A 26,245-nucleotide genomic window follows, 5' to 3' on the forward strand; every position below is an offset into this window, starting at 1 on the left:
AGTCTTGGTGCGTGGGTAATTGCACCTCAGACCTCGGGCAGGTCTAGGGCCTGGGTCCTGCCTCTGTCTGTTGGCCTGGCCAATCAGGTCCACAACCTTGAGCCTCTTATTGGTGCTTGTCAGCCAGCTGTCCCTCCCAAACCATGGAATAGACATGCAGGTGTGGAAGGGACTTGAGGTCGCTGTGAGCAGAGACCACAGCAGACTCAGCGTCCGAGTGAACCGCGGCCGGCCCGCAGTGCACAGGCCCCCCATTAAGGGAAGGTGGTGGTTGCCATTCCACACCAGGACACGGCAAGTGCTGGGTCCCATCCAGGCTTTTGTCATGATCCATTTGGGGAAGGATTTGGAAGGCCTCTCCTTCCCCTGAGAGTAGATGGTGCTGTTTATCCCAGGAAAAACCTGTATTCAGACCCGTTCTTCATTCTTCCAGAAACAGTAGGCCCTTTTTTCTTCTCAGGGAAAAGGCTTTGAGTGTCAGCCCCACCCACTGCCAAAGGCACGGCTGGGCCGGAGTCTGGTGCATCATCTCGGCGTTGCTCGATTCTGGGGGGTCACGCGGGTCCTTTTCTGTGTGTGGGCCACCAGGGTGCCACCCTCTATCTGAGGACCGGGGACCAGGCCTGGCTCATCGTTGGGGTCCGGGGGCCAATTCCGGACCGGGCCGCACCACAAGGTGGGTGGGATAGTCAGTGGGTGACAAGGCCGGGCCTGGCCTCATCCCCTCTGGCTCTGGGGCAGGTGTGCCAAGAGAGACCCAGGACCCGCACCTCAGTGTCACCTGTGTGTGGACAGACAGGTAGGAGCGAGGGCACCCAGGGCCTGAGCCATTCCATGGCCACCAGCTGCACACCAACAGTGGGACGATTTGTGGGGAGTTTGGGGGCAGAACAGCCACCTCCGTTATGCGGGAACTCCGTTCCCAGAGCCACAAGGGTGCTGGATTTCATTGTGCCACTGGCCCTCTTTCCCCGACCGAGCTCAGCACCGCCCCCTTGTGAGGTGTCGCCTCGCCTGTGGGCGGCACTTGCCCGGAACAGGTGCTTCTCCCAGGTGCTCTGGATGGCTCTGCTGCCCTTGGTTCTGTTATTTATAGGATCACAGAAACCCGTGTCAGAAGAGACCTCGGAGGTCATCCATTCTGCCAGTACTTAGCAGCGTCCACTAAGTGAGGACTGCCTAACCATGAAATTTCAGAGGATGTCAGCATCTGAAGCCCTGACTCGCTGGTATTTTCTCCTGGGAATGCGAAACTGCTTTCAAGAACACAGCCAGGTCCCCTCCTCCCCCGTCATTATAGTTTCCTCTTTCGGATCCGATCACCTTCTGTTAAAGGAGCTGACAAATGGAAGGGTCTCGGCACACAGTAGGTTTTCAATGAACGTTGGTTTCTTTTCTTCCCTGATTGGGGTTGAAAAGAAAAGAGAAAAAGCATCTATTAATCCCTACTCTGGAAGCAGGCAACATGTCTGTCAGTTGCTGTAACTCGGTCCCAGCCTCTTGTAGAAAATTTGCGGGTTCTTCCAGCTTCCAACACCCTGGATTTGGGGACAACTCTCAATGGAGAGGAATCCAGGGATGTCTGCCATTTTGTGCCACAACATCATCCTCTGAAATCCAGAGCAAGGCCGCAGGCCGGGGGTTGGGGGCGGTGGACACATTTGTGCCTTCTCCAAAAACGTGGTTCCAGCGACCCGCAGGAGCTGGGTCTTTTACCACGGAGTCTTTTTTATTTTTCTCTGCGCAAGCTCCAGTGATAACTCTCTAAAGAGGAAGGGGGTGGGCGCAGGAGACAGGAGCTCACATTAAAGCCTATTCCCCAAGATGCTTTATATAAAGTATCCTTCTGGACTTCACCTTCTCCCCCCAGACAACCCTCCGCCCCTCACGGAGGCACTGCTGACTCATTCTGCTGCTGCATTTACCACCCACGGGGTACCCTCCTTCCCACCGCCCAGGACCTCATTCTCTTGTTCCCTCTGGATTGTCCCCACTGCCTCCTGCGTCCTTCCCCTGCTCCTCTTGGTGCCACCGGGGCCTCTTCTCTTGTCCTTTTGTCCCCTCCTGCTGGGGACACACCCCACTCCGGTAACCCCACAGTCTGCTAAGCCCCTCTCTCCCCTGAGGCCGGAACCCACAGGCCCAGCCCCTTCCTTTGTCCCCAGCACAATTCCCCAGTGTCCCTGAGTGTAGGGCTCCACCTCCTCATTCGAGAAGCTTCTGCTCACAGTGAAAATTAGCCTCTCTGACAAGTTTAATTTTTTTTTTAATGTTTGTTTATTTTTGAGAGACAGAGCATGAGCGGGGGAGGGGCAGGGAGAGAGGGAAATACAGAATCCGAAGCAGGTTCCAGGCTCCCAGCTGTCGACACAGAGCCCGATATGGCGTTCAAATCCATGAACCGGGAGATCATGGCCTGAGCCAAAGTCGGACATTGAACTGACTGAGCCCCCCAGGCGCCCCCAACTTTGTTATAACTGTTTATCGGTACCGTTTAACGTCTGAGGATAGAGCCAACACTCTTATGCCCAGCCACCTGGTTGAGGAACTTAGGATTTTACTGCTCCTTCAGAAGTCGCTTTATGGGCTTGTCCCTAATTATATGCCTTTCAGAAGGTTACCACTCTCCTGAAATTTGCATTAAGCGATCTCTTAATTTTCTTTATGGTTTTGCCCCCTGTGTGTATCCCTAAACCAGAGGTTGGCAAAATTTTACTCTAAAGGGCCTTGTAGTAACTTTTTTAGTGAACTGTATAGTCTCTGTCTAGCTATTCAACTTCTCTTGTGGCAGGAAAACCACCGTAGCCCAGTATGTAAATGAATGGGCGTGGCTGTGTGCCAATAAAACTTTATTTACACAAATAGATTATGGGCTGGATTTGGCCTGCGGGCTATATTTTTTTTGATCCTTGCCCTAAATAATATATTAGTTTTTTCTGTTTTTGACCTTTATATAAATATCCTACTGGTGACCCATACTGTGTACCTCCTTTTGTGACTTCCTTTTTATTATTTTGCTTAGCGTTGGGGTTTTGTTGCCCAGTTTAATTGGGACATATCTGACACACATCACTGTGTAAGTCTAAGGCATACAGCATAGTGGTTTGATTTACAAATATATATGTATTTTTTTTAATGTTTATTTTTTTATTTTGAGAGAGAGCACACACAAGCAGGTGAGGGGCGGTGGGGGGGGGGGGGGGGGGGAAGAATCCCAAGCAGGCTCTGTGCTGTCAGTGCAGAGTCCGATGTGGAGCTCGATCTCGCAAACCGTGAGATCATGACCTGAGCCAAAATCAAGAGTCAGACTCTTAACCGACTGAGCCACTAGGTGCCCCATACATATATATATATTTTTTTTTTTTTAATTTTATTTAAGTAATCTCTACACCCAACTTGGGGCTTGAACTCATGACCCCGAAATTGAGTTGCATGCTCCTCCCACTGAGCCAGCCAGGTGCCCCTGATTTACATATATCGTGAAATAATTTCCACAATAGGTTTAGCTACATTGATCTCATATAGATACAATAAAAAGTTTCTCCTTGTTTTTTTTTCTTTTTAATTTTTTTTCAAGATTATTTATTTTGAGAGAGAGAGGGAGAGAGAGCATCCCAAGCAGGCTCTGCACTGTTAGCACAGAGCCCGATACAGAGCTCAAACCCACAAACCACGAGATCATGACCTGAGATGAAACTAAGAGTTGGACACTTAACAGACTGAGCCTCCCAGGCACCCTGAAAGGTTTCTCCTTGTGATGAGAGCTCTTAGGATCTACTCTCTGTCTCTCTCTCTTTTTTTAATGTTTATTTATTTTTGAGAAAGGGACAGAGAGTGTGAGCGGGGAAGGAACAGAGAGAGAGGGAGACACAGAATCCGAAGCAGGCTCCAGGCTCTGACCTGTCAGCACAGAGCCCAATGCAGGGCTCGAACCCAGGAACCGTGAGATCATGACCTGAGCTGAAGTCTGACACTTAACCTACTGAGCCACCCAGGTGCCCCAGGATCTACACTCTTGATGACTTCCCCATATATCATTCAGCAGGGTTAGCTGTGGCCATCGTGTTGTACCTTCTATCCCTAGTATTTATGTATCTTACAGCAGGAAGTTTGTACCTTCGATCACCTTCCAACATTGTTTTTGCGATTCGTCCTTGTTGATGCCTGCAGCCTTGGTTCATTTTGACCGTGGGATAGTATTTCGTTGTAGGAATATATGAGTTTATGTGTTCTGCTGGCAGTGAACATTTGTTTTTGCAGAACTGGTACTGAGAACATTCTTGTTTATTTCTCCTGCTAGACCCGTGCAAAGATTTCTTTCATGGGTGTCCTTAGTGGTGCAGTGGCTGAGTGAAAGAGAATGTGCGTTCTTCTTTACGTATTTACTTATTTTTAAAATATATTTTAAAAGTTTCTTCATTTTATTTTGAGAGAGAAGCAGAGGGAGAGGGAGAGAGAAAATCCCAAGCAGGCTCTGTGCTGTTCAGCAAACACGTCAGATCTCACCACCTGTGAGATCGTGACCTGAGCCGAAACCAAGAGTCAGGCACTCACGCAGGTGCGCTGAGAAGGTGCATTCTTAACTTGAGAGAGAAAGCCACACTGTTTTTCAAAGTGACTTTGGCAGTCTGTGAGAGCCCCCATTGCCCCATGCCCTTGCCCCACCCTTGGTATCATCAGACATATTTTGGGTCTGGTGAGTAGATACTGGTAATGGGCATGCAGTTTCCATATTACTAGCGAAATGGAGTTTAAACTTCTGGCTGTGAAACTCACCCTACCTCATTGTCTCCAGGCTCACGAGAGAGGGGTCCATTCGTCAGCCCAGAGCTGAGCCTCCCTTGGGGACTGGGTCCTCCCTGCACCCCAGGGTGTCCCTCCTACCCCACACCTGCGCAGGGCACTCCCACCGCAGACCCGAGCAGATTGATGGGCTTTTCACGGGCATCCCCTTCCTGTGCTCCCTCGTGCAGGCTGAGGAGGGTGAAGGAGCCTCGAGAGAAGCAGAAGCATTAAGGTGAATTCCAGGTACGAGACCACGTGGCCAGAGGTGACCTGGGGGCCCAGGAGGAGTACACGCATGAGGCGTGTCTTCCCGGGAGACTAGTCTTGCTGGGCTGCCCCACGTACAGCACAGAATGAGGTTCCCGTGTTGGTGGAAAATGAAGGAAGCAGGCTGTAGGCTTGATCGTGTCTGACAATGTGATTGCTCCCACTGACTCTCGCGCTGGGTGTCCTGGGGGCACAGCCGGCCACTTGTCTCACTGGTTATAGATGGACTCAGCAGTATGGCCCGGAGGTGGGTCGGACCAGCTACCTCCGGGGAGCTGTGGCAGCATAATGGGTAACATGGAAGTCAATGATAGCTTTCCTTCCCATTTCTTCCTCTCTTCTGAATCTGGAAAGTTCTTTTTTTTTTTTTTTCCTTTTTGAGAGAGAGCGCGTGCCCACGCACAAGCGGGGTAGGGGCAGAGGGAGAGGAAGACACAGAATCCGAAGCAGGCTCCGGGCTCTGAGCTGTCAGCACAGAGCCCGATGTGGGTCTCGAACCCACAATCCATGAGATCATGACCTGAGCCGAAGTCCGACGGTTAACCAACTGAGCCACCCAGGCACCCCAAACATTTTCTTTTTTTTTTTTTTTTTTTGAGTTTGTTTGTTTGTTTGTTTTGAGAGGGAAGCAGAGACAGCGGGAGTTTGGGAGGGGAAAAAAGAGGGAAGTGGAGACAGAGTTTGGGAGGGGTAGGGAGAGAGGGAGGGAGGGAAGGAGGGAGAGAGAATCCCAAGCAGGCTCTACACTGTCAGCACAGAACCTGATGAGAAGGGCTCAAACTCAACAAGACCGTGAGATCGTGACCTGAGCTGAAACCAAGAGTCGGAGGCTTAACCCACTAAGCCATCCACGTGCCCTGCGAGCATTTTCATTCATTGTATTCGTGATGGTGATCTGTGATCACTGACTCCAAGTCACTGAAAGCTCAGATTATGGTTCGCATTTTTAGCAATAAAGCATTTTTTAATTAACGTGTGTACTTTTGGGGGACACCTGGGTGGCTCAGTCGGTTGAGCATCCTACTTCGTCTCAGGTCATGATCTCACTACAGTTCGTGGTTTCGAGCCCCGCGTGGGGCTCTGCACTGACAGCTCAGAGCCTGGAGCCTGCTTCGGATTCTGTGTCTCCCTCCCTCTCTGCCCCTCCCCCGCTCCTGCTCTGACTCTCTTTCTCAAAGGTAAATAAACGTTAAAAGAATTTTAAAAAATGACATATTATTTGTAAGCATAATGCTATTGCACACCTAACAGACTACAGCACGGTAGAAACATAACTTTTTTTTTTTTTTAATTTTTTTTTTTAACCTTTATTTATTTTTGAGACAGAGAGAGACAGAGCATGAATGGGGGAGGGTCAGAGAGAGAGGGAGACACAGAATCTGAAACAGGCTCCAGGCTCTGAGCCATCAGCACAGAGCCTGACGCGGGGCTTGAACTCACCAACCGCGAGATCATGACCTGAGCCGAAGTCGGACGCTTAACCGAGTGAGCCACCCAGGCGCCCCGAAACATAACTTTTATATGCATTCAGGAAACTGAAAACCTCACTTACCACACTTGATTGTGACATTTACTTTATCGCCGTGGTCTGGAACCGAACCCAAAATATCTCTGAGGTGTGCCTACAAATACTCCAAAGAATGAATCTACTAGCGGTTTTCCTTATGAAGGAAATGTTTATTCTCCAGGGCCAACTCAGAACGCTTTTTCTTTCATCTGCTAAAGCAGGGAAGAGAGGACACTGAACAGGTCCTCTAGTAATAGAAGTGTCATTGCTGTGCGTGTGTGAACATGCCTACTGGGTTTTCTAGTGAGGCATCAGCTCACGCATAAACCTTGCCTGCTTGGCACAACAACCTCTAGAAGTTAATACGAAGAGAACGACCGTTTATTGCCTCTGTCAGCTCACGGAGGCCTGGGGCTAGGCTCTCTCCTTGATTTCACAGGACGAGAAAATGAGCCGGTGAGGAGCAAGGTCTAGCGATAAAACTCAGGTTGTCTGACTCAAAAACCTGTATTCAGAATTTCTACACAACGTTTCTCCTTCTGTGCGTGACGACCTCCCTTCTTACCCCGTCTGTGGACTAGGGACGCCCCCCGCTGCACTCTTGGCTCTCTTCCCATCCACGTGGTAACTCTCCTGGGGTACCAAAGCCCATGTGAGTTCGGACACGTTATCAAGCATTTTTCAGATAACCAAATTTGATACAGCTGGTCAAGAGCTCTGCCTGCTGTCACCGGACGCTGTCGGCGATGGGGGAGGAAGGGAGTGGGAAGTGCGGCCTAAACCAGGGGCGAGTATAAAGGAATGCTTCTGGGGCCTCAGAGGTTGGCTGGGGTCTGGCACAGCTCCGCTTGGGACTGATATGGTGGAATCAGAGCAGGCCTAGGGCTGGTATGTGCCTGGGCTGCTCAATCAGCATGGATCCCAAGATCCCAGAAAGCCAACCCTGGTCACCTCTCAATTACCAGGATGCTGGGAAGGGCAAAGCCATCAGCAGACCCATTCGGAAACCTGATTCATTCCAGATCTTTCTGCTCCTTTACAGCAAACCTGTACCTTGAGGTCAGCCTCCCCAAAACCCTCTTGATAGAGGACAGAGGCTGAGCAGAGTAGAGGACACACTTCTGAAGCTCACCCCAAACAGGCTCTTCCAGAATCAGGCTGGAATAACATAGGTGAAGTCCCCTGGTAGTTCTTTAGAATGTAACAGATCCTAAGGCACTTTTTCATACAGTCTTCTATCTAATTCCCTTTTTACAAATGGGAAAACTGAGGCTCGACAAAGTCATGTTTATCGAATGACATGTTCAAGGTCATACAATTAGTAAGTGCTTAAAAGGAATGTAATGTACGTATTACTTAGAAAACAATGATTAACTGGCTTTAAGAGCTAAATCTGTCTCCTGCTTGGGGATTCATTCAGCTTCTCAAATCTGTGGACTCAAAAATTTGTTTTTTTCTTTTTAATTCTCAACCGTTCTGTGAACATCGCTCTGTTCCGTTTTCTCGCCTCGCCTTCTGGGACTCTGGTTACGTGTCCACTAGACCTCCTGAGTGCATCCAACATGGTTTACATTCTTACCAGCTTTCCACCCCCTGATTCTTGGTTCTGTTTCAATCTTGATATTTTCTGTCAATCGGTCTTCCGGTTCCCTAATCCTGGCTATAGATGTATCAAATCAGTAAACCTACCCACTGAACTGTTAATTTTAGACTTTGCATTTTTTAGTTCTGGAATGTCCGTTTGATTCCTAAAAACAAAATTCAGGGGTGGCTCAGCTGGTTAAGCATCCGACTCTTGATCTCGGCTCGGGTCACGAGCTCACAGTTCATGAGATCAAGCCCCAGGCCGGGCTCTGCGGTGACAGTGCAGAGTCAGCTTGGGATTTTCTGTCTCCCTCTCTCTCTCTCTGCCCCTCCCCCCTCAAAATAAATACATTAACTTAAAAACTCCTGAGTCCCTGGGGATATCCTTTTTCATCTACATTGTCCATTTTCCCATTTCCTTGAATATATTGAAAAAAATTTTTTAATATATTTTACTTATTTTTGAGAGAGAGAGAGAGAGCGCGCACGCACACACAAGTGGGGGAGGGGCAGAGAGAGAGGGAGACACAGAATCCAAAGTAGCTCCAGGCTCCGAGCCGTCAGCACAGAGCCCGTTGCGGGACTCGAACCCACCAACCGTGAGATCATCACCTGAGCCGAAGTCGGACGCTCAACCGGCAGAGCCACCCAGGCGCCCTGTGTTTTGCTTCTCGATATAAACGGCAGCCCCATGCGAGGCTGCATGTTTCTGCAGCAGAATGTATCACCTGAGACACGTGGTGAATTGCAGCCCTGCGAACTTCGCATGGCGTCTGCACTTGCACTTTTGCGTAAGGTGTATAAACTCTGGCAGGCAGTGGTTCCTCTGATGGCCACGAGCAGAACCTGGGTAAGATGCTTAAAGGCATCAGAGAACTGTGGAAACACTATGGACGTGAGGGACTAATATTCCGGAGAGGAGAGGACCACTGGAGAGGTCAGTGGCAGGTAGCAGCTCTTTCTGTGTCGGGAGCATTTGCCAGGCCTGGCCGGGGCTGCTGGGGGGAGGAAGGAAGCGCACAGAACGGGGAACAGAGCACAGGGCCCGGGGGGGGGGGGGGGGGGGGCAGCCTCGGAGGCCGGCGGGCTTCAGGCCCACGGCTGGCCTCCCCACAAGACAGTGGCTGAACGGCAAGTCTCTGCGGGTCTGGAGGTAGGCTGGACGTTTCCAAAAGGCCGAGTAAAACTTCCCTCGTGTTTACGGTGCTAAGAAGTGGAAGCCTGCCAAGGGGTCTGGAGAAGAACCGCGAAGGCAGGAAAGCTCCAGAGGGAGCGGGGACTGGCGCTGGCATCTACATCCCCCCCTCCCCCGGGGCGCTAAAGGGTGTGGGGAGGAGCTGGAGCCTCAAAGTCCGTGTTTGGCCCCTGGGGAAAAGACAGACCAGCAGAGATGCGGGAGCCTGCGTGACAGAACTGGGGACGAGCGGCCCCAGACGGCACGGCCCGTTTCCCCTTCAAGGTTTGCCAGATTTTGAAGGTTAAAATCTGGAAGGCTACGGAACGAAGCTGAAGACCTCAGACAGAACGGGATGATCTCCCAAAGCCTTTCGGGGAAGAGGATATAAAGACGTGCCAGGCTCACAGCTGAGAGCCGTGGAGGGCCTGCCCTAAAAACAGAAGTGAAGCAGAGGGGGACTGAGCCTGACCAGAGCTGGAACTGGGCCCCAACCCGGTTCCGCGCCTGCGTGGAACATGGATTTGCTGTACTCCCCGCTTGCCCAGCAGACGAAGAGGGGAACTTTCTCTTGTAGGTGATAACGTCATGTGGAACCCTAACCATGTGTTCATACCCATTTCCCACCGTACAGTGGAGAATGAGTGGACATGCTCAGCCGGTTAAACGTCCGACTTCGGCTCCGGTCATGATCTTGTAGTGTGTGGGTTCTAGTCCCGCGTCGGGCTCTGTGCCGACAGCTCGGAGCCTGGAGCCTGCTTGGGATTCTGTGTCTCCCTCCCTCTCTGCCCCTCCCCCGCTCACACTCTGTCACTCTCTCTCTCTCAAAAATATTTAAAGAAGATTGTTTTAAATAATTGAAAACATTTGCAATATTGCAAGAATCATCAAAACGTGACACTGAAGTGAGCAGACACTGTTGGAAAAATGGTGCCGACCGACTTGCCGGACGCAGGGTAACCACAAACCTCCAGTTGGTAAACAACGCAATTATCCGTGACAGGCAGTAACGTGAACCCCAGCAGAACGAGGTGCGCCCCTACTCAGCATGCCAGCATTCCTGCTCAGGTCATCAAAAGCTATTTGATGAGGAAGTCAGCAGCGAGTTTTGTCACTCCTGCCTGTTAACAAACGTCCAAGAATCCCTTATTTCCAGGGACCTTTTTCTTTTTTTTTTTTTTTCTTTTTATTTTTGGGACAGAGAGAGACAGAGCATGAACCGGGGAGGGGCAGAGAGAGAGGGAAACACAGAATCGGAAACAGGCTCCAGGCTCCGAGCCATCAGCCCAGAGCCTGACGCGGGGCTCGAACTCACGGACCGCGAGATCGTGACCTGGCTGAAGTCGGACGCTTAACTGACTGCGCCACCCAGGCGCCCCAAGGGACCTTTTTCTTGATTGTTTCTTAGAGCCTCAGGGCTTCGAAGGATTTTTGCCAGAGTGAGCCTTAGTTGCTGTTTCCTAACACTTCTCAGTTGTTCCTTGATTGTTTATTTACATGTCTCCACCCTCTTCCTGACTTCCTGCAACTAGAAGTTGAGGAATCTTGACTCCTTCATCTCGTATTCGGTTAACAGAATGCCTGACGAGTAAATGCTCAGTATACGAATGTATGAACGTAGCGTGTGCTGAGTTTATCATTCCAGGTTCGTTCTCTCCCCTTCCTACCCTGCTGTGGCCTCCCAGAGGCTGATCTGCAGACCACAGCATGGGTCCCCGGGGGCTTCCGGCTTCTGGTTGGGTCTGGCCAGTGGCAGGAGATCAAGGGGAGAAGCGAGGGTATTTGTGCCCCCCGGCTCCCCTCTGGTGGGAAGCCATGCACATCCTGGGATGTCTCTCAACAAAAGGTCACCTCTCTCCTCCAGGCAGCCAGCTCTACGTGACTCTGGCCTTCCTCAGTCTGTAGCCTCTTCCTCCCTGATCCTTTGAGCCCGAGAAGGGGGCGACATCTAACACCAGGTCCCCGCACCACCCCCTACAGCCTCCCTCCACCCAGCTCATGCCTGTATCGTTACTTCCTTTGTAAATTAACCCTCTGCAAATTACCCCCATTAAGTATACCTTTACCTTCTTGTTGGGAAACAGCAAGCCCCAATCGCTTATGGAGATTTTAAGTTGTTGGCTGGCCACGAAGGGCCGTTGGATGCGTGGCAGCTTTGAGGAAATAAACAGCAGTTTTGGAAACTATTCTCCACTCAGGGCAGACTTCTCTCCCACTAACTTGTACGATCTTATTTTAGACCGGCGGTCTGTTTTTAAGTCTCTGAAATTACCCCTTATCATGGTTGTGTATCTGACTCAGCACGGAATGTGCCAGGAGAGGAAGAACTCGGGACCAAAAAGAACAGAGTGGGGACGCGTACGTTAGGTACCAGCCGTGCCAGATGAAGACTTTGTAAGGAGTTCCGTTGGTGTCGAATTCTGTGTTTCACTTCGTGCTCTCCTGGGTTTTCTCCTGCAGGTGATTATAAACAGCACCATCACACCCAACATGACCTTCACCAAGACGTCGCAGAAGTTTGGGCAGTGGGCGGACAGCAGAGCCAACACGGTGTTCGGCCTGGGGTTCTCCTCGGAGCAGCAGCTGACAAAGGTAACGAGGTCCCCTCGTCCGCACACTGTCACCCAGTCCCTGGGTGCTGAGGGCCTGAGTGGCCCCGCTGGTGAGCAGGATTCCTCTTCAGCCTTTGATTTCACCCTGGCTGGCCCCGCAGGGCTGCCCAACCAGATGGATGACCTTTTAGAAATCCCAGGTCCCTGGAGATGAAGCTGTTGTTGGGGAAGGAAACTCACAGGACACCTGCTCCCGCAGAGCCTGAGATCCCAGCCCCAGTGCACGGCTCTGCAGGCGGTTCCTTCCCCGTGTGTCACCCCGGGCCTTGTGCCCAGAGTGCGTGCGCCTGGCGGCCACCAGCATCAATGACCCCCTGGTTGGAGCCCTTAAGGAGAGGGAGGTCCTGCTGACTACTCACTAGCAAACAGTTCCTCATCTGGAGGCCCTGTGCCCCTTAAAGCGTCACACCGCGTTTTGTCTCAGGGTTTCTGGGGAAAGGATTCGTAGCTTAGGTTTGATTCTCCAAGGGGCCCAGGACACACTCTGTGGACAGTCAGAGAGTGTTGAGGAGCACATCGTGACCGACCACAGGCTTGGGGAGCCCCAGGGTCTGCGGGAACAAGCTGACCACTTCTGAGAGGCTCACCCGCTGATGGATGTGTGAGCAAGTGGGCTTCCCTGGAGGATGGGGAAGGAGCCCTGTGTGCGTGTTCAGAACGCATTGCTTGAAAGCGAGACTGGCTAGTTTACATGACAGGAACTTACCGGAAGGTCAGAGGGCCTCAGGGAACCCCAGGGGAGAGTTGAAAGGGAAGGGCTGGAGCCAGGCTGGCTTCAGGAGGCTAGGCTCTGGGAGTTGTTTCTCTCTAGACCATTGCCGTGAGCATATTCATTGGGCTGTGGCTCGGCCGACCCTGTGCGAGGCGCTGAGCACGTGGAGCTGTGGTCCGTCCGTCCCCAGAGGCATTTACAAAATTCCAGGTTCGGGGGACTTGACAGGGCCACTTGGTATGGACTGGGACGCTTGGATTTCCTGAGTACACGGGGGACAGCTTTCAGAGGAGGTTCAGACGAGCCAGGAAGCCGCCCTGCAGGGGCCCACGGATTTGTACCTCTTCTCTGTTCAACGTGTGTGCGTGTGCTGTGGACACACGCACGCACACCTCGGCACACGCACGTGCACACTCAGGCACACACGCATGTGCACGCTTAGGCACGTGCACACGTGCATACTTAGGCACACGCATGTGCACGCTTAGGCACACATACACGTGCACACTTAGACACACACACGCATCTCTAAGGAGGCCTGCAGCCCACAGACCCAGCCATCCTACCTCCAGCCAGACATGCGACCCCGATGGAGGCCATCCCACCCCCTCTGTATCCCCAGGTCCTTACATGGACGCCACTCCCTAAGAAGCCCAAGAGACCCAAAATGACCTGGTGGCACTTTGAACATCTCTTTTTTGCCACCTGCTCACAGGAGCATTCTTTCCTGGGTCCCAACACGTCCAGCTCACCAGGGCTGTGGAGCACAGGGAAAATCCTTGAGTCTAGGTCATCGGGTATCATCGTGGGAGGCGATGTCCCTTGGTCCCCAGACTCGCGTGCTGCGCCTCTGGGGAGAAGCACCACGTGCTCCCACCCGGAAAGCCTGGTGCTCCCGCAGGCAGCACAGCAGGTGGGAGGGCCCACAGTCCTAAGGTTATCGGACACTGCTTCGTTTCGTCGGCGCAGAAGCGGGTTGGCTGGTTTCGGGCTGTGCTGTGTGGCACAGGAGACCTTCAGGAGGCCTCCGGACGGCGGGGCTGGCCTAGCCACGACAGACCATGGCATCTGTCAAGGGAGGAGGAGTGCTCCGGAGGAAGGGCCCCCGTGCGATCCGCTTTCCACCGAGCTGCTGGCCGGTGGCCTGAGGGTGCGGTGCAGATCTGGGGGCTCGGGGTGGATCCCTGTTGTTGGCAGTTGGCGCTCAGCAGGTCAGAGGGTGGGGCGGCCGTGGAGAGCAGGGGTGGGGGTCATCTAGGTCGCGAGGGGCCTCTCTCTCTGGTGCCCGGCGAGTGTGTTGGCAAGCCTTTTGGGCGAGCACCGGGCTGCCTGCAGGATCAAGGTGGGGCGTCTGGTTTTAAGGATTCTGTCTGGTGTGAAGGTGGGGACTTCGGAAGAGCATAGTCTGTTCAGGCTGTTACAGCAAAATGCCACGTGTTGGGGTGGCTTACAGGCAACAGAAGCTGACTTCTTGGAACTCTGGAGGCCGGAGGTCTGAGATCGGGATGCCGGCACGGTCAGGTTCAGGAGTAGGTCCTCTTTCTGGTTGTATCCCGGCAACTTCTTACTGTGCTCTCACGTGGCCCAAAGAGAGCAAGAGAGCTCTATGGGGTCTCTTAATAACTTCTTATTTAGTGTTTTTATTTGAGAGAGAGAGAGAGAGAGCACGCGCACGAGTGGGGGAGGGGCAGAGCGAGAGAGGGACACAAAATCATCGGAAGCAGGCTCCAGGCTCCAAGCTGTCAGTACAGAGCCCAACACGGGGCTCGAACCCACAAACCACAAGATCATGACCTGAGCTGAAGTCAGACGCTGGACCAACTGAGCCACCCCGGCACCCCAATCAGTGGGGTCTCTTGTAAGGGTACTAATCCCTTTTATGAGGGAGCCACCCTCATGACCTCATCACCTCTCAGTGGCCCCACCTCCTAATCCATCACATTGGGGGTTAGGACCTCAGCGTAAGAATTTGAGGGGGGCACAGGCTTTCAGCCAGTTGCAGCCATTCATGCAGAATATGAATCTTCCAGACTTGGGTTCCCTCTGGGCTCACTGGGTTCCACTGATGTAGACGTTCCCAAATCTTTGGCACTAAGCTTCCCACTTTGTTTCTTCCAAGTCCCTACCCAGGCAGCGAGGCCCCTCACCATTTCCCCAGGGTTCAGTGTAGACCCGACTCCAGGCGACCTGCCCCTTGCACACCGGACAAGGAAACACTCCAGCTCGTGCCCACAGGGAGGATTTTCCTTTTCCATCATCGTCCACGTCACGGGACCCGCATGGACAACCCCATGACAGCGTGTGCCGGGGGCTGGTCATGCGGCGTGCGGCTTTGGGGGTGGGCCGGGCTGGTAGAGGCCGGCCCAGACGTGAAACCGCAGCCCACGAAGGGTTTCAAGCCAAGAACGAAAATGGTCGGATCCGCACCGCAGGCAGATCTTTCCAGTGTTGAGGGAGACGGGGTTGTTCGGGTCCAGAACGGAGATGGCGAGGACCTGAGTGAGTGGACGTGGGAGGCAGGCGAGGACCTGAGTGAGTGGACGTGGGAGGCAGGGGCTCTGGGACGAGGGCGGGCACATGGACGGATGGACAGAGCTGCCATTTTCTGAAACAAGGAAGAAGAGGGGCTGTGGGGATCAGAGAGGATGTTTGTGAATTGGAAGCAAGTATGATCGTGGTTTGGTGAATGAATGATTCCAGAACTCCTGTCTGGGGTGGGCACCACGGCTGCCCGGAGGAGGCGGGGTGGGGGAGTTGGGAGCAGCCCCTGCCCTGCCCCCCATGCCCCCTTCCCACACCCTCTGGGGTCCTCAGACCCCTGGGGACGCAGCGATACTGGGAGGCTCCTGTGGGAGGCAGGGCGTTGGCGGGGCCGTGAGGCCGTGTGTCCCTGACCCCGGCCGAGGCTCCAGGCCTTCTGGAAGCCCAGGCAGAATCCCTCTCAGCTGCCTGGAACAACTTCTTCAATCTTTGGAGGAATCAAAGTTGCTAGGAAGGATAAACAGGAGAGAGTTTAACGGAAAGAATCGAAGGAAGGGAGAACTCAAAAATCAGAACAAGTTGTGAAAGTTCACTTCTTTGTCCGCCGAGACCTGGGAGGACCTCAAGCCGTGCCTGCCTCCACGCTCGGCCACTTTGCATCCTTCCCAGGCAGAAGAAAACGTCCTGTCATTAAGGAGGAGTGTCTGCTCTTCCCGAGTCACTTGGTCTCTTCCGGCAGCGGAGTCTCGGCTCTGTGACTGTGACCTGCCCTTGTCACAGAGGCTTATCAAAGAAGCCCTCGGATGTCTCCTTTGTTCAGAATGTTTCAAGCCAACTTTTCCCCTTCTCTGTGAAGGGAACGATTAACCACACACGGATAAATTACCATGAAGTGCGGCTGGAGGTCTCGACAAGTGGCAATTAGCTAGCAGAAAGGAACTTGGACCTGAGGGGACAGCTGTGGCCGAGTATTTCTGACTCCACAGAGCAACCACCCACGGTCCTGAGACAGGAATCTGTAATCAAACCCTATAACTAGGCTAGAAAAAGGAACAGCAGCGTGGCTATTTTCATTTCAGAACACTTTCCAAGCACGTCTCTCTCTACCCCCCGGAAGGAAAATAGAAACCTTGGTCTCACTGTTCCCATTATAAGGACCACTTTACACCACGGTCCCAAAAGTCCTACAGGGACACTTTCTGCTCTTTAGACAGGCTTTCCAAAAATAATAGCAGCTGTGTAGTCCCAGAGGTAAGCTGGGACTCGGCTGTCCACCCACCCGAGGGGACGTGATAGCGGCCTACTGAACGTTAAAAGGGATTTGCACATTCTGGTAAAAGGAGGAGCTTCGGAAAAGAGACAAAAAGGAAGGAAACCCAAATGTAAAAGTGAGCCACTTGCTAAAGTTTAGATTCTTTCTGGTATCTGACCTTAGATGTCACTGTTCTCTGAGTTTGGCTCTGAGTTTGGTGTCGTTTATCCAAGACAGAAGGAAGCACTTCCTGCCACGAAGGCGGTGACCCAGGGTGGGGTTGCTTGTGCCCTGCAATTGATTCGTCTGAACCCTGACACACACACACACACACACACACACACACACACACACACACACACAGAACATTTGCTCTTGACCCATTTTAATTATTTCATCTGTAATTCATGTTTGTATCCTTATGTTCACTTAAGTCTGTGTAGTTGTAAGAACATTGCTCTGTCTGCCACCTTTCTGATTTAAGGGCAGTTGTTTTAAAGTAGGAGATAGTAGTCATTCATTCTTTTGATGTTTTGGTGAGAATGCCTTTGGCTGCAAGTAACAGGGAACTAGTCACAAGGCTGAAACAAATAGAGTTCTTCTTTACACACAGAAGAGAAGTCCTAAGGCAGGCAGTTGCCAGCAGGATGCAGTGGCCCCACGATATTGGGTGTGAGAGCTCTGCATGTTTGTTTCTTTCATTGGCATTTTCCTCATGGTGCTAAGATGGCTTCTCAAGCTCTATCCATCACATCTGCATTCATCGTAAGAGGGGAAGGTAGAAGGTGGTGCTACAGGAACTTCCCTGTGAGGTCCTTTGGCAGACTTCTCCTTGGGTCCAACTGTCAGTCCATGGGCCACCTTCCCACAGGGGAAAAAAAAAAAAAGAAGAAGAAGTAGGTCACTATGGCCAGCTCAGAGTGGTTCTCATTCTCTCTCACCTTGGAAATTTCCTGCTCCAGTCAAATTTGAGATTTTGTTAAGCCAAGAGAAAACAAGAAATGGATTTTGAATGGAGCAAATAGTGTCTGTCACAGAGTCTTCACTGGCCAAGGGCAAAAAAACAAAAAAGCCACAAATAAGATAATAGTCTTTCATTTTCTAGCAGGATAACGATGAAAAAGATGATGATTTTAACTTTTAAAAAACTATTACTGCAAGTTTAAAAACTGCAGAAAATGATGAAGCACCTGTGGGTGGCTCAGTCGGTTGAGCCTCCGACTTCGGCTCAGGTCATGATCTCACGGCTCATGAGTTTGAGCCCCGCATCGGGCTCTGTGCTGACAGCTCGGAACCTGGAGCCTGCTTCGGATTCTGTGTCTCCCTCTCTCTCTCTGCCCCTCTTCCACTTGTGCTCTGTCTCCCTCTCTCTCAAAAATAAATAAACACTAAAAATTTGTTTTAATTTTAAGGGGCTCCTGGGTGGCTCAGTTGGTTAAGCATCCAACTTCGGCTCAGGTCATGATCTCACGGTTCGTGGGTTCGAGCGCCGCGTCGGGCTCTATGCTGACAGCTCAGAGCCTGGAGCCTGCTTCAGATTCTGGGTCTCCCTCTCTCTCTGCCCCTCCCCCATTCATGCTCTGTCTCTGTCTCTGTCTCTCTCTCTCAAAAATAAATAAAAAAACATTTAAAAAATTTTTAAAAACTGCAGAAAATTATCCTAACGAGTAAAGACGTGAGAATTTGGCATACATTTTAGAAAGCTTTATGCTTTGAATATCCTTTGATCCACTGGTTTCATTAACTGGCTTTTATTCTAAGGAAATAATTATAACTGAGTACAGAGATTGAGCTTTAAGAATTTGACTTGAAATATCACTTATAACGGCAAAAGCAAAAAACCAAGACACCAGCCAAATGTCCAACAGTAAGAAATTAGGTGAAATACATTCCAGTATATCCTTCAGGGCAAGATACTGCATAGCAATTCACATGCGGTAATAGAAAAGCATATAATTGCATGGGAATATTAATGTCCTGTTAATTTCAAAAGTGGCTATAAAACGGGGTGTACCATATCATTCTGTTTCAAAGATAAATGTGTGTAATGGATGCATACGTAGAGATAGGAAAATACTGGAAGTTTACGTGCTGGTGGGACCATAGGTTTGAAGAATATTTTTTTCTAAACTGTACTTTCTACATTCGGAAGCTTGTGTTTTTTTTTTTTTTTTTAAATGTTTATCTTAGGGAGAGATCGAGCGTGAGCGGGGGAGGGGGAGAGAGGGAGACCCAGAATCCGAAGCAGGCTCCAGCCTCTGAGCTGTCAGCGCAGAGCCCGACACGGGGCGCGAACTCATGAACCGTGAGATCATGAGTTGAGCCGAAGTTGGATGCTCAACCGACTGAGCCACCCAGGCGCCCTGCGTGTTCTTTTTTACAGTAAGGGGAAATGTTAGAACACTTAAGCCATGGAGATAAGATTTTTCACCGGTGGACAATCCCCTGGCTCCTTGGTTGCTTCTAAGTTTCCATTATTGTAGATAATGCTAGGATTAACATCTTTGTATTGAAGCCTTTTTTTTTTTTTTTTTTTTCACATTCTCAATTATTTTCATAGAATAGTTTCCCCGAAGTGATATCACTTAGGTCAAGGGGTATGAACGCTGTTTTCACTGATGATCTGGAAATGTCTTGCCCGCCCTGGGTATTGTAACTGTATTTACTGTTTGCTAATTTAGCAAGCAAAGAATAGTACCTCATTATTTTGATTGGCATTTCCAGTGGGACTGAACAATTGTTTTTATCAATTGCTTGCTTACTGTGTTTTATATTTGTGCATTTTGCTGTTTATCTACTGGGGTTTTCACGTTTTCCTTTTCAGTGTGTACGAACTTCCTCTACTAAAGATAATGGCCCCTTCTCTGTGGTACCAGCCTAGCAACGGATATTCCCCCCCAGGCATTTGTTTCCCTTCTGATTTAGTTTTTCTTCCCCTTTTCTGCTGCAAAGCTTTCACCTGTTTTTTTAGACAAATCTGTCTCTTGTGTGATTCTCTTTTATTTCTTCCAAGTTGAGAACATTACCTTCTTACCCCTCAAGCGGAAGTTTGGTGAACGTTCAATTCTGTTTGCATCCAGATTTTTAAAAAATATCCCGACCCCGTTACCTCACTGATCATGTATCATGCCACTTGTTTGTAGTAAAGGTTTAAATTCATTTCCCCTGTTTACTAATGTTGTGTCACTCCATCCATGTGGGGTAACCTTCCCTATCAGTGTATCGATTCCTCGTTTGTCACAAGATGATGTTTATATAAGAGGTAGGGCCTGTTTCCATCACGCGGCTACTGATAACGCATCTTTTAAGATGATTATTTGTTAAATTTTTTAAAATTTAATGTTTATTTATTTTGAGAGAGAGAGACACACACAGAGTGTGAGCAGGGGAGGGGCAGACAGAGAGGGAGACACAGAATCTGAAGCAGGCTCCAGGCTCTGAGCTGTCAGCACAGAACCCGATATGGGGCTCAAACCCACGAGCCGCAAGATCATGAGCTGAGCCGAAGTCAGACGCCTAACCGACTGAGCCACCCAGACACCCCCCGACAATGATTATTTGTTCCAAATTGATCCTATAGGGCTTATCCTACTTGGTTGCATTTTAGGCTTACTTTGTGAAATTTCCTTTTTTATTCTCACCCATTTGAATGTAAAACAAAATCCTCCAAAAACTCAGAGTTTCTCTGAGGACAGAAACCAAATCTTAGGTATTTCAGTGTCCCCGGCACAGTCCCAAGTACATAGAGATCACCATTTCCTAGTTCTGAATGAATGAATTCACCCTGTTTTGGCACTCTTTTACTAACGTTCATGGTTTCAAGGCTCTCACTTTTATTTTACTTGAAGAAACTAGTCAGATCGAGGCCAGATATGCCACAGTTCCCTGTTTGAACCCCTGTCACATGCCCAGCAAAGCCCTGTCCTTTTTCTCCAGTGATCCACGGGGGTAGTGTTATTGCCCACATTTTATAGATGAGGAAACCGAGGTTCAGAGTGGCTCATTTCCCTGCATTTGAAAGGCTGATGAGGGTCGGAACTGAGCAGCTCACCCAAGCTAGCAGTTAAGCAGGTAAGTCTTAGGACACTGTAGTGTCCAGTGCTGGTGTCAGATGGCCTGTGTTCAGTCTCAGGATGACCTTGGCGGTTACGAAACCCATGTGTCCCCATGTGGATACTGAGCACCTAAGGGTCGCTGGGAGTGCACGGCCAGACGAGACATTCCAGCTGCTCTTCTCTTATCCCTGTGAAGGCAAGAATAGGTGTCCTTCTTTTTCTTTTTCTGAGATGTTCTAGGCTGTTATTATTTTTTTTTTTAATTTTTAATGTTTATTTACTTTTGAGAGAGAGAGAGAGTACAAGTGGGGGAGGGGCAGAGAGAGGAGACACAGAATCTGAAGCAGGTTCCAGGCTCTGAGCTGTCAGCACAGAGCCCAAGAAGGGGCTCCAACTCATGAACCTCGAGATCATGACCTGTGCTGAAGTTGGACGCTCAACCGACTGAGCCCCCCCCCCCCCAGGCGCCCCTGGCTGTTGTTATTTATAATGGCACCCTCATCCCGCAGTCCCTTTGAGGTTGTGTGTTTTGGTGTATGTGTTCGTGCTCTCCCTTTTATAACTGAGAAGGAGAGCCGCCCATCAGTGTAGCAGAGGAGAGCTGTAAAATCGGGACTGGCCAGGGGCTCCCCACTCCATATCTGACATTGTGTCCCTCAAGCCTCGTCTTTGCCTTAAAGGTCCCCGTGGCCTGTTTTGAGTTGAAGCTTTTAGAAGTAATTTTTTAAAGGCTTTTTTTTTTTTTAATGTTTATTTATTTTTGAGAGAGAGACAGTGCGTGGGCAGGGGAGGGGCAGAGAGAGAGGGAGACACAGAATCCGAAGCAGGCTCCAGGCTCTGAGCGGTCAGCACGGAGCCCGACGCGGGGCTCGAACTCACGGACCGCGAGATCATGACCTGAGCCGAAGTCGGACGCTTAACCGACTGAGCCACCCAGGCGCCCCAGTAATTTTCTTTTAAAGAGGGAGTGTGTACAACCGTGCTTTACATCTTAAGGTAATGGAGCTTCTCTCTGCAAGTGGAAAACCTAATCAGTTAAGTATTTAGCAACTGCTTTGGGCAAGTCTCTTGGCATTCTTGTTGGCACAGGAAGGTAACTGGGTGTGTGGAAGACAGATCTGCGTCCAAGTTCAGGTTTATCATAACTAGCCGTGTGACCCCAGGCTTTAACCAGCCTCTCTAAGGCTGCATTTTCTCATCGGGACACTGTAGAGCTATCCTGTCGTACAGAATGGTGGGGAGGAACCAAAAGAGAGAACGTGTGTTAAGAAGCCATTACGCTCCTTCACATATAGATGTGGTTGTGCTCAGGGCCCAGGGGAAGTCGGGGGTAAGTACGCCTGCCCAAGGCAGCGACTGTGGGACCACTGAGGGGCCGCCATGATGGGTGTCAGGGGACAAAGAAAGAAGCCGCCACTGGAATGGAAGGTTTGCGCCTTAGGCTGAGAGTCTCCAAGAGCAGAGCTAAGGTCTTCACCAGTTAGGGATGTTAGAGACAGAGCGAATGGAGGCCCCAAACTCGTCCAGAAGTGACTTGTTCTGTCAAAGCCTGGAAGAACTTTATATACTGACTTGGTTGCCACTGACTTCTGTTACTCAGCCCTTGGCCTCCTGGGAGACAGCGGTTTCTGGTAGCTGCACCAGATATCTGAGTATATCTGAGTATATGAGTATATGAGTATATCTGAGTATATGAGTATATCTGAATATCTGAGTATATGAGGATATCTGAGTATATGAGGATATCTGAATATCTGAGTATATGAGGATATCTGAGTATATGAGTATATCTGAATATCTGAGTATATGAGGATATCTGAATATCTGAGTATATGAGGATATCTGAGTATATGAGGATATCTGAGTATATGAGGATATCTGAATGAGTATATGAGTATATCTGAGTATATATCTGAATATCTGAGTATATGAGTATATCTGAGTATATGAGGATATCTGAGTATCTGAGTATATATGAGTATTTGAGTATATGAGTATTTCTGAGTATATGAGGATACGTGCTTCAGCGCCCAGCTTCCTGCAGGGCCCAGCTCACACACGGTGGCGGGGGGTGGGGGGAGGGGTACCTCTTCACCGAAGGGCTGAGTGCTGCTTGGACCATGTGTTTTTGACTGAATGAGCATGACGCTGGCTAATGACATTTCCAGTCTAGTTTAAAAACAGCTTCCCGTGAGACAAGGGGCAGAGACAAGACAGAGACAAGAAAGGATCCGTGAGAAAGAGTGCCCATTTGGTTTGGTAGCCTGGCAGAACATCGGCCTGCTTGTAGGGAGAGAGGCGTCCCCCTCCTTACTGAGTGCGGCACGGGCGAGACCCGGCAGGGCTGTCTGTTGGGAACAGTTTTCTTCACATCACATTTGACTTTTAATGGATACTGGACAAAGGCACTTAAAATGATGCGTTTCGAAAATAGAATCTTTGAGGGGTGCCTGGGTGGCTCGGTCCCTCAGGCGTCTGACTTCATTCAGCTCAGGTCATGATCTCCTGGTTCGTGAGTTCGAGCCCCACGTTGGGCTCTGTGCTGACAGCTCAGAGCCTGGAGCCTGCTTCGGAGTCTGTGTCTCCCTCACTCTCTGCCCCTCCCCCACTCATGCTCGCTCGCTCTCAAAAATAAATAACCGCTAAAAAAATTTAAAAAATTGAATCTTTTAACGTCTTAATAGGATTGAAAGGTCTTTATGGTGCCTACACAAAATCTCTTCTGGGATAACGCTTATATTCTGAGGGATGCCCCACCTAATTGGGTAAGCGTAGGAGGCGGCCAGATGGGGCAGGATGCCCCCAGGCACTCACTGCAGTTCCTCGCAGAGTATCCGCTCATTGGGTCTAGCAGAAGAGAGCTGTGCCTTTCTCAGGCTCCACTAGCACCTTGGACGTGATTTGTTTTTCAAGTGGCCAGAGGGCGTGTGAGTCTGGAACCCAGAGTTCATTCATTCACTGAACAAACTGATTTGTGCCTGCTCTCTGCAGGTGCTGGGTCGGTGCTAAGAGAAAGGCATGGACCCTACCATCAAGGAGTTCTGGCATGATGTTTTGACTTTAAGAGTCCCCTAAGAGGAAGCAGGGAGGGGAGGGCTTTGTCTCAGGCTGGACCTCACATGGTTTTTTTTTTTTTTTCTTTTTTTAATGTTTATTTTTGAGAGACAGAGCACGAGCGGGGGAGGGGCAGAGAGAGAGGGAGACACAGAATCCGAAGCAGGCTCCAGGCTCTGAGCCGTCAGCACAGAGCCAGACGTGGGGCTCAAACTCACAAACCGTAAGATCATGCATGACCTGAGCCGAAGTCGGATGGATGCTTAACCAGCTGAGCCACCCAGGCGCCCCTGGACCTCACATGTTTTAAACAAGTAATGTGATTTTCCTCTGATTGCTCTGGGATGGTTAAACATGAAGCCCCGTGGCTGGGCTTTATTTATGGTCCTGCGGGAGCAACATCGGCCAGCACAGAAGGGCTGTCCTTTCCTGCTTCAGCCAGGGTGCTTTGTTCACAGTGTCTGTCATCTGGCAAGGTTTTCCCAAGCGGCCCACTGCTGCCTGCGTTGTAAACATGCTCCCAGAGTAGCCTGTGCTCCGAAATTAACGTGTTCTCAGCAAAAGCCTCCTCGCAGCCTTGCAACTTGCTAGCTCTTTGTGTTTTGCAGCAAGCACGTTTAGCTCTCTCTTGCTTTGTAATGCCAGCTTTATCACAGAACGTTCTCTGCTTGAACAATGTATTTGCTAATTAAAATCAGTTGCCTTGTCAGTGACTATAAGCCAGTGATTGATTTGATTGCTCTGGCATTGTAAGAAATTTATTATGAAAATATTAAAACATTTTTTAAAAGTAGAGAGCATAGGATAAAAAACACCATATACACGTCACCAGACTTAACCCTTGTTTTGCCACATTTCTTCATCAATTTAAAAAAAATTTTTTTTTAATGTTTATTTTTGAGAGAGAGAGACAGAGTGTGAACAGGGGAGGAGCAGAGAGAGGGAGACACAGAATCTGAAGCAGGCTCCAGGCTCCGAGCCGTTAGCACAGAGCCCAACACGGGGCTTGAACCCACGGACTGCGAAATCGTGACCTGAGCTGAATTTGGACGCTTAACCGACTGAGCCAGCCAGGCGCCCCCTTCATCTATATTATTGTTGCTGAAGTACGTTGCAGACATCCAGACATTTTAGGATTTATCTCTAAAAAAAATAATGACATCTTCCTTCATAACCATGACATCACGGGCATTTCTAGTAAAATGAGTAATTCCTTGATGTCATTTAAATCCAGTCTCTGTTCCCGTTTCTTCATTTGCCTCCCTGTAAGTCTTCCACGGATGCCTCCATGTTGACTTTTGCTGTTTTTTGCATTTTGCTGTTTTACGTCTTAAAGTTTTAAAGTCTAGACCGGTTCCTTCTCCCCAACTCACTGGATCTTCTTCTTCGTTTCCATCATATCGTACAAGTTCTTGGACCTTTCAGGTCTTTTGATAGAGGTGAAGTTTTTTATGGACTCCTTCTGTGGTACAGCTACATTTTATTTTCTTGCATTTGTATTAGTTACTTTTAACTGGAGGTGTTTGTTCTTAATACTTCAGTATTAACGTTTATTTTTGAGAGAGTGTGCGTGAGCCTGAGCAAGGGAGGAGCAGAGAGGAAGATATAGAATTGGAAGCAGGCTCCAGGCTCTGAGCTGTCAACACGGAGCCCGACGCGGGGCTTGAACCCACAGACTGCGAGATCATGACCTGAGCCAAAGTCATATATAGCCTGACGCGGGGCTTGAACCCACAGACCGCGAGATCATGACCTGAGCCAAAGTCATATATGCTTAACCAACTGAGCCACCCAAGTGTCCCAATACTTCAGTATTAAACTGGCCTCAGCAGCTTAGAAAATGATTCCGATCTGACCTAGGCTGGGAGTTTACTGGAAGAGGCGTTCCTTGTATCATTTCTTTTTAGTCTTGAATAAAATTATTCTTCTGGATTTATACAGATTTTATTGACTTGAAATGAGTGCAAAGTCCCGAAGGTGGGTCCTGGAGACCAGCTGTGTGTAAGGTTGAGAACAACCTCAGTAACTCCTGTTCATGTTCAGTTTGCAGAGAAATTCCAGGAGGTGAAAGAAGCCGCCAGACTAGCCAGAGACAAGTCCCAGGAGAAAACAGAGACTTCGAGCAATCATTCCCAAGTAAGTGATTTGTCCACAAAATAAATCTGAGTGTGATCAGTAATTGAGCCTCTTTGTTCCTTGTCACTCGTGACGAGCAGTAGGGACTTCCAGCATTAGGGGCATCATGAAGGCTTTTTCCACTCTTAGCCTGCTCGCACTGAGGTGTGAGGACGTGTTTCTCTGAGAGTCTTGAATTTTCCAGATGTGCTGATGTATTTTTGACGGAAAGCACTAGATGAGGTTAGAATTACCGCATGCCTCTGGCCCCTAAGAGGCATTCTTTGTCATTGTGTTTAAATACCAGAGGCAAAGCAGTGTGTTTCCCTTCAGTGCTGGGGGGCGAGTCTGCGTGAACGATGTGCAGTGACAATACCGGTGGGTACCTCGTGCCCACAAGAGAGAAAACTTGACTGATGGCAGAGAACCCTTCCTTGTCTTTGCTTCTCTGTTTTAACAAAGTCAGATGGGAGATGATATTCCAACGGCTCTGGTTTAGCAAAGGAGATACGGCTTTGCCAGAAATTGAGTAGTCTGTCTACTTAAAAGTGTGACGATTGGGGCGCCTGGGTGCCTCAGTCGGTTGAGCGTCTGATTTCGGCTCAGGTCATGCTCTCGCGGTTCGTGGGTTCGAGCCCCATGTTGTG

The 26,245-nt window shown here is 49.9% G+C and overlaps 1 protein-coding gene across 3 annotated transcripts in view; it reads left to right on the forward strand.

The window, feature by feature from the left end:
• HOMER2 (homer scaffold protein 2) overlaps positions 1-26,245 on the forward strand; it is a 615,401-nt gene that overhangs the window by 569,710 nt on the left and 19,446 nt on the right. For all 3 annotated transcript variants that reach the window (XM_081795829.1, XM_078449059.2, XM_078449058.2), the window contains exons 3-4: positions 11,778-11,909; positions 25,527-25,619. In XM_081795829.1, the coding sequence (XP_081651955.1) occupies positions 11,808-11,909; positions 25,527-25,619 (195 nt within the window). In that variant the 5' untranslated portion in view covers positions 11,778-11,807. The remainder of the gene's footprint in view (positions 1-11,777; positions 11,910-25,526; positions 25,620-26,245) is intronic.

The sequence above is a fragment of the Panthera onca genome, chromosome B3 (genome assembly GCF_046562875.1).
Source record: "Panthera onca isolate mPanOnc1 chromosome B3, mPanOnc1 haplotype 2, whole genome shotgun sequence".
Lineage (NCBI taxonomy): Eukaryota > Metazoa > Chordata > Mammalia > Carnivora > Felidae > Panthera > Panthera onca.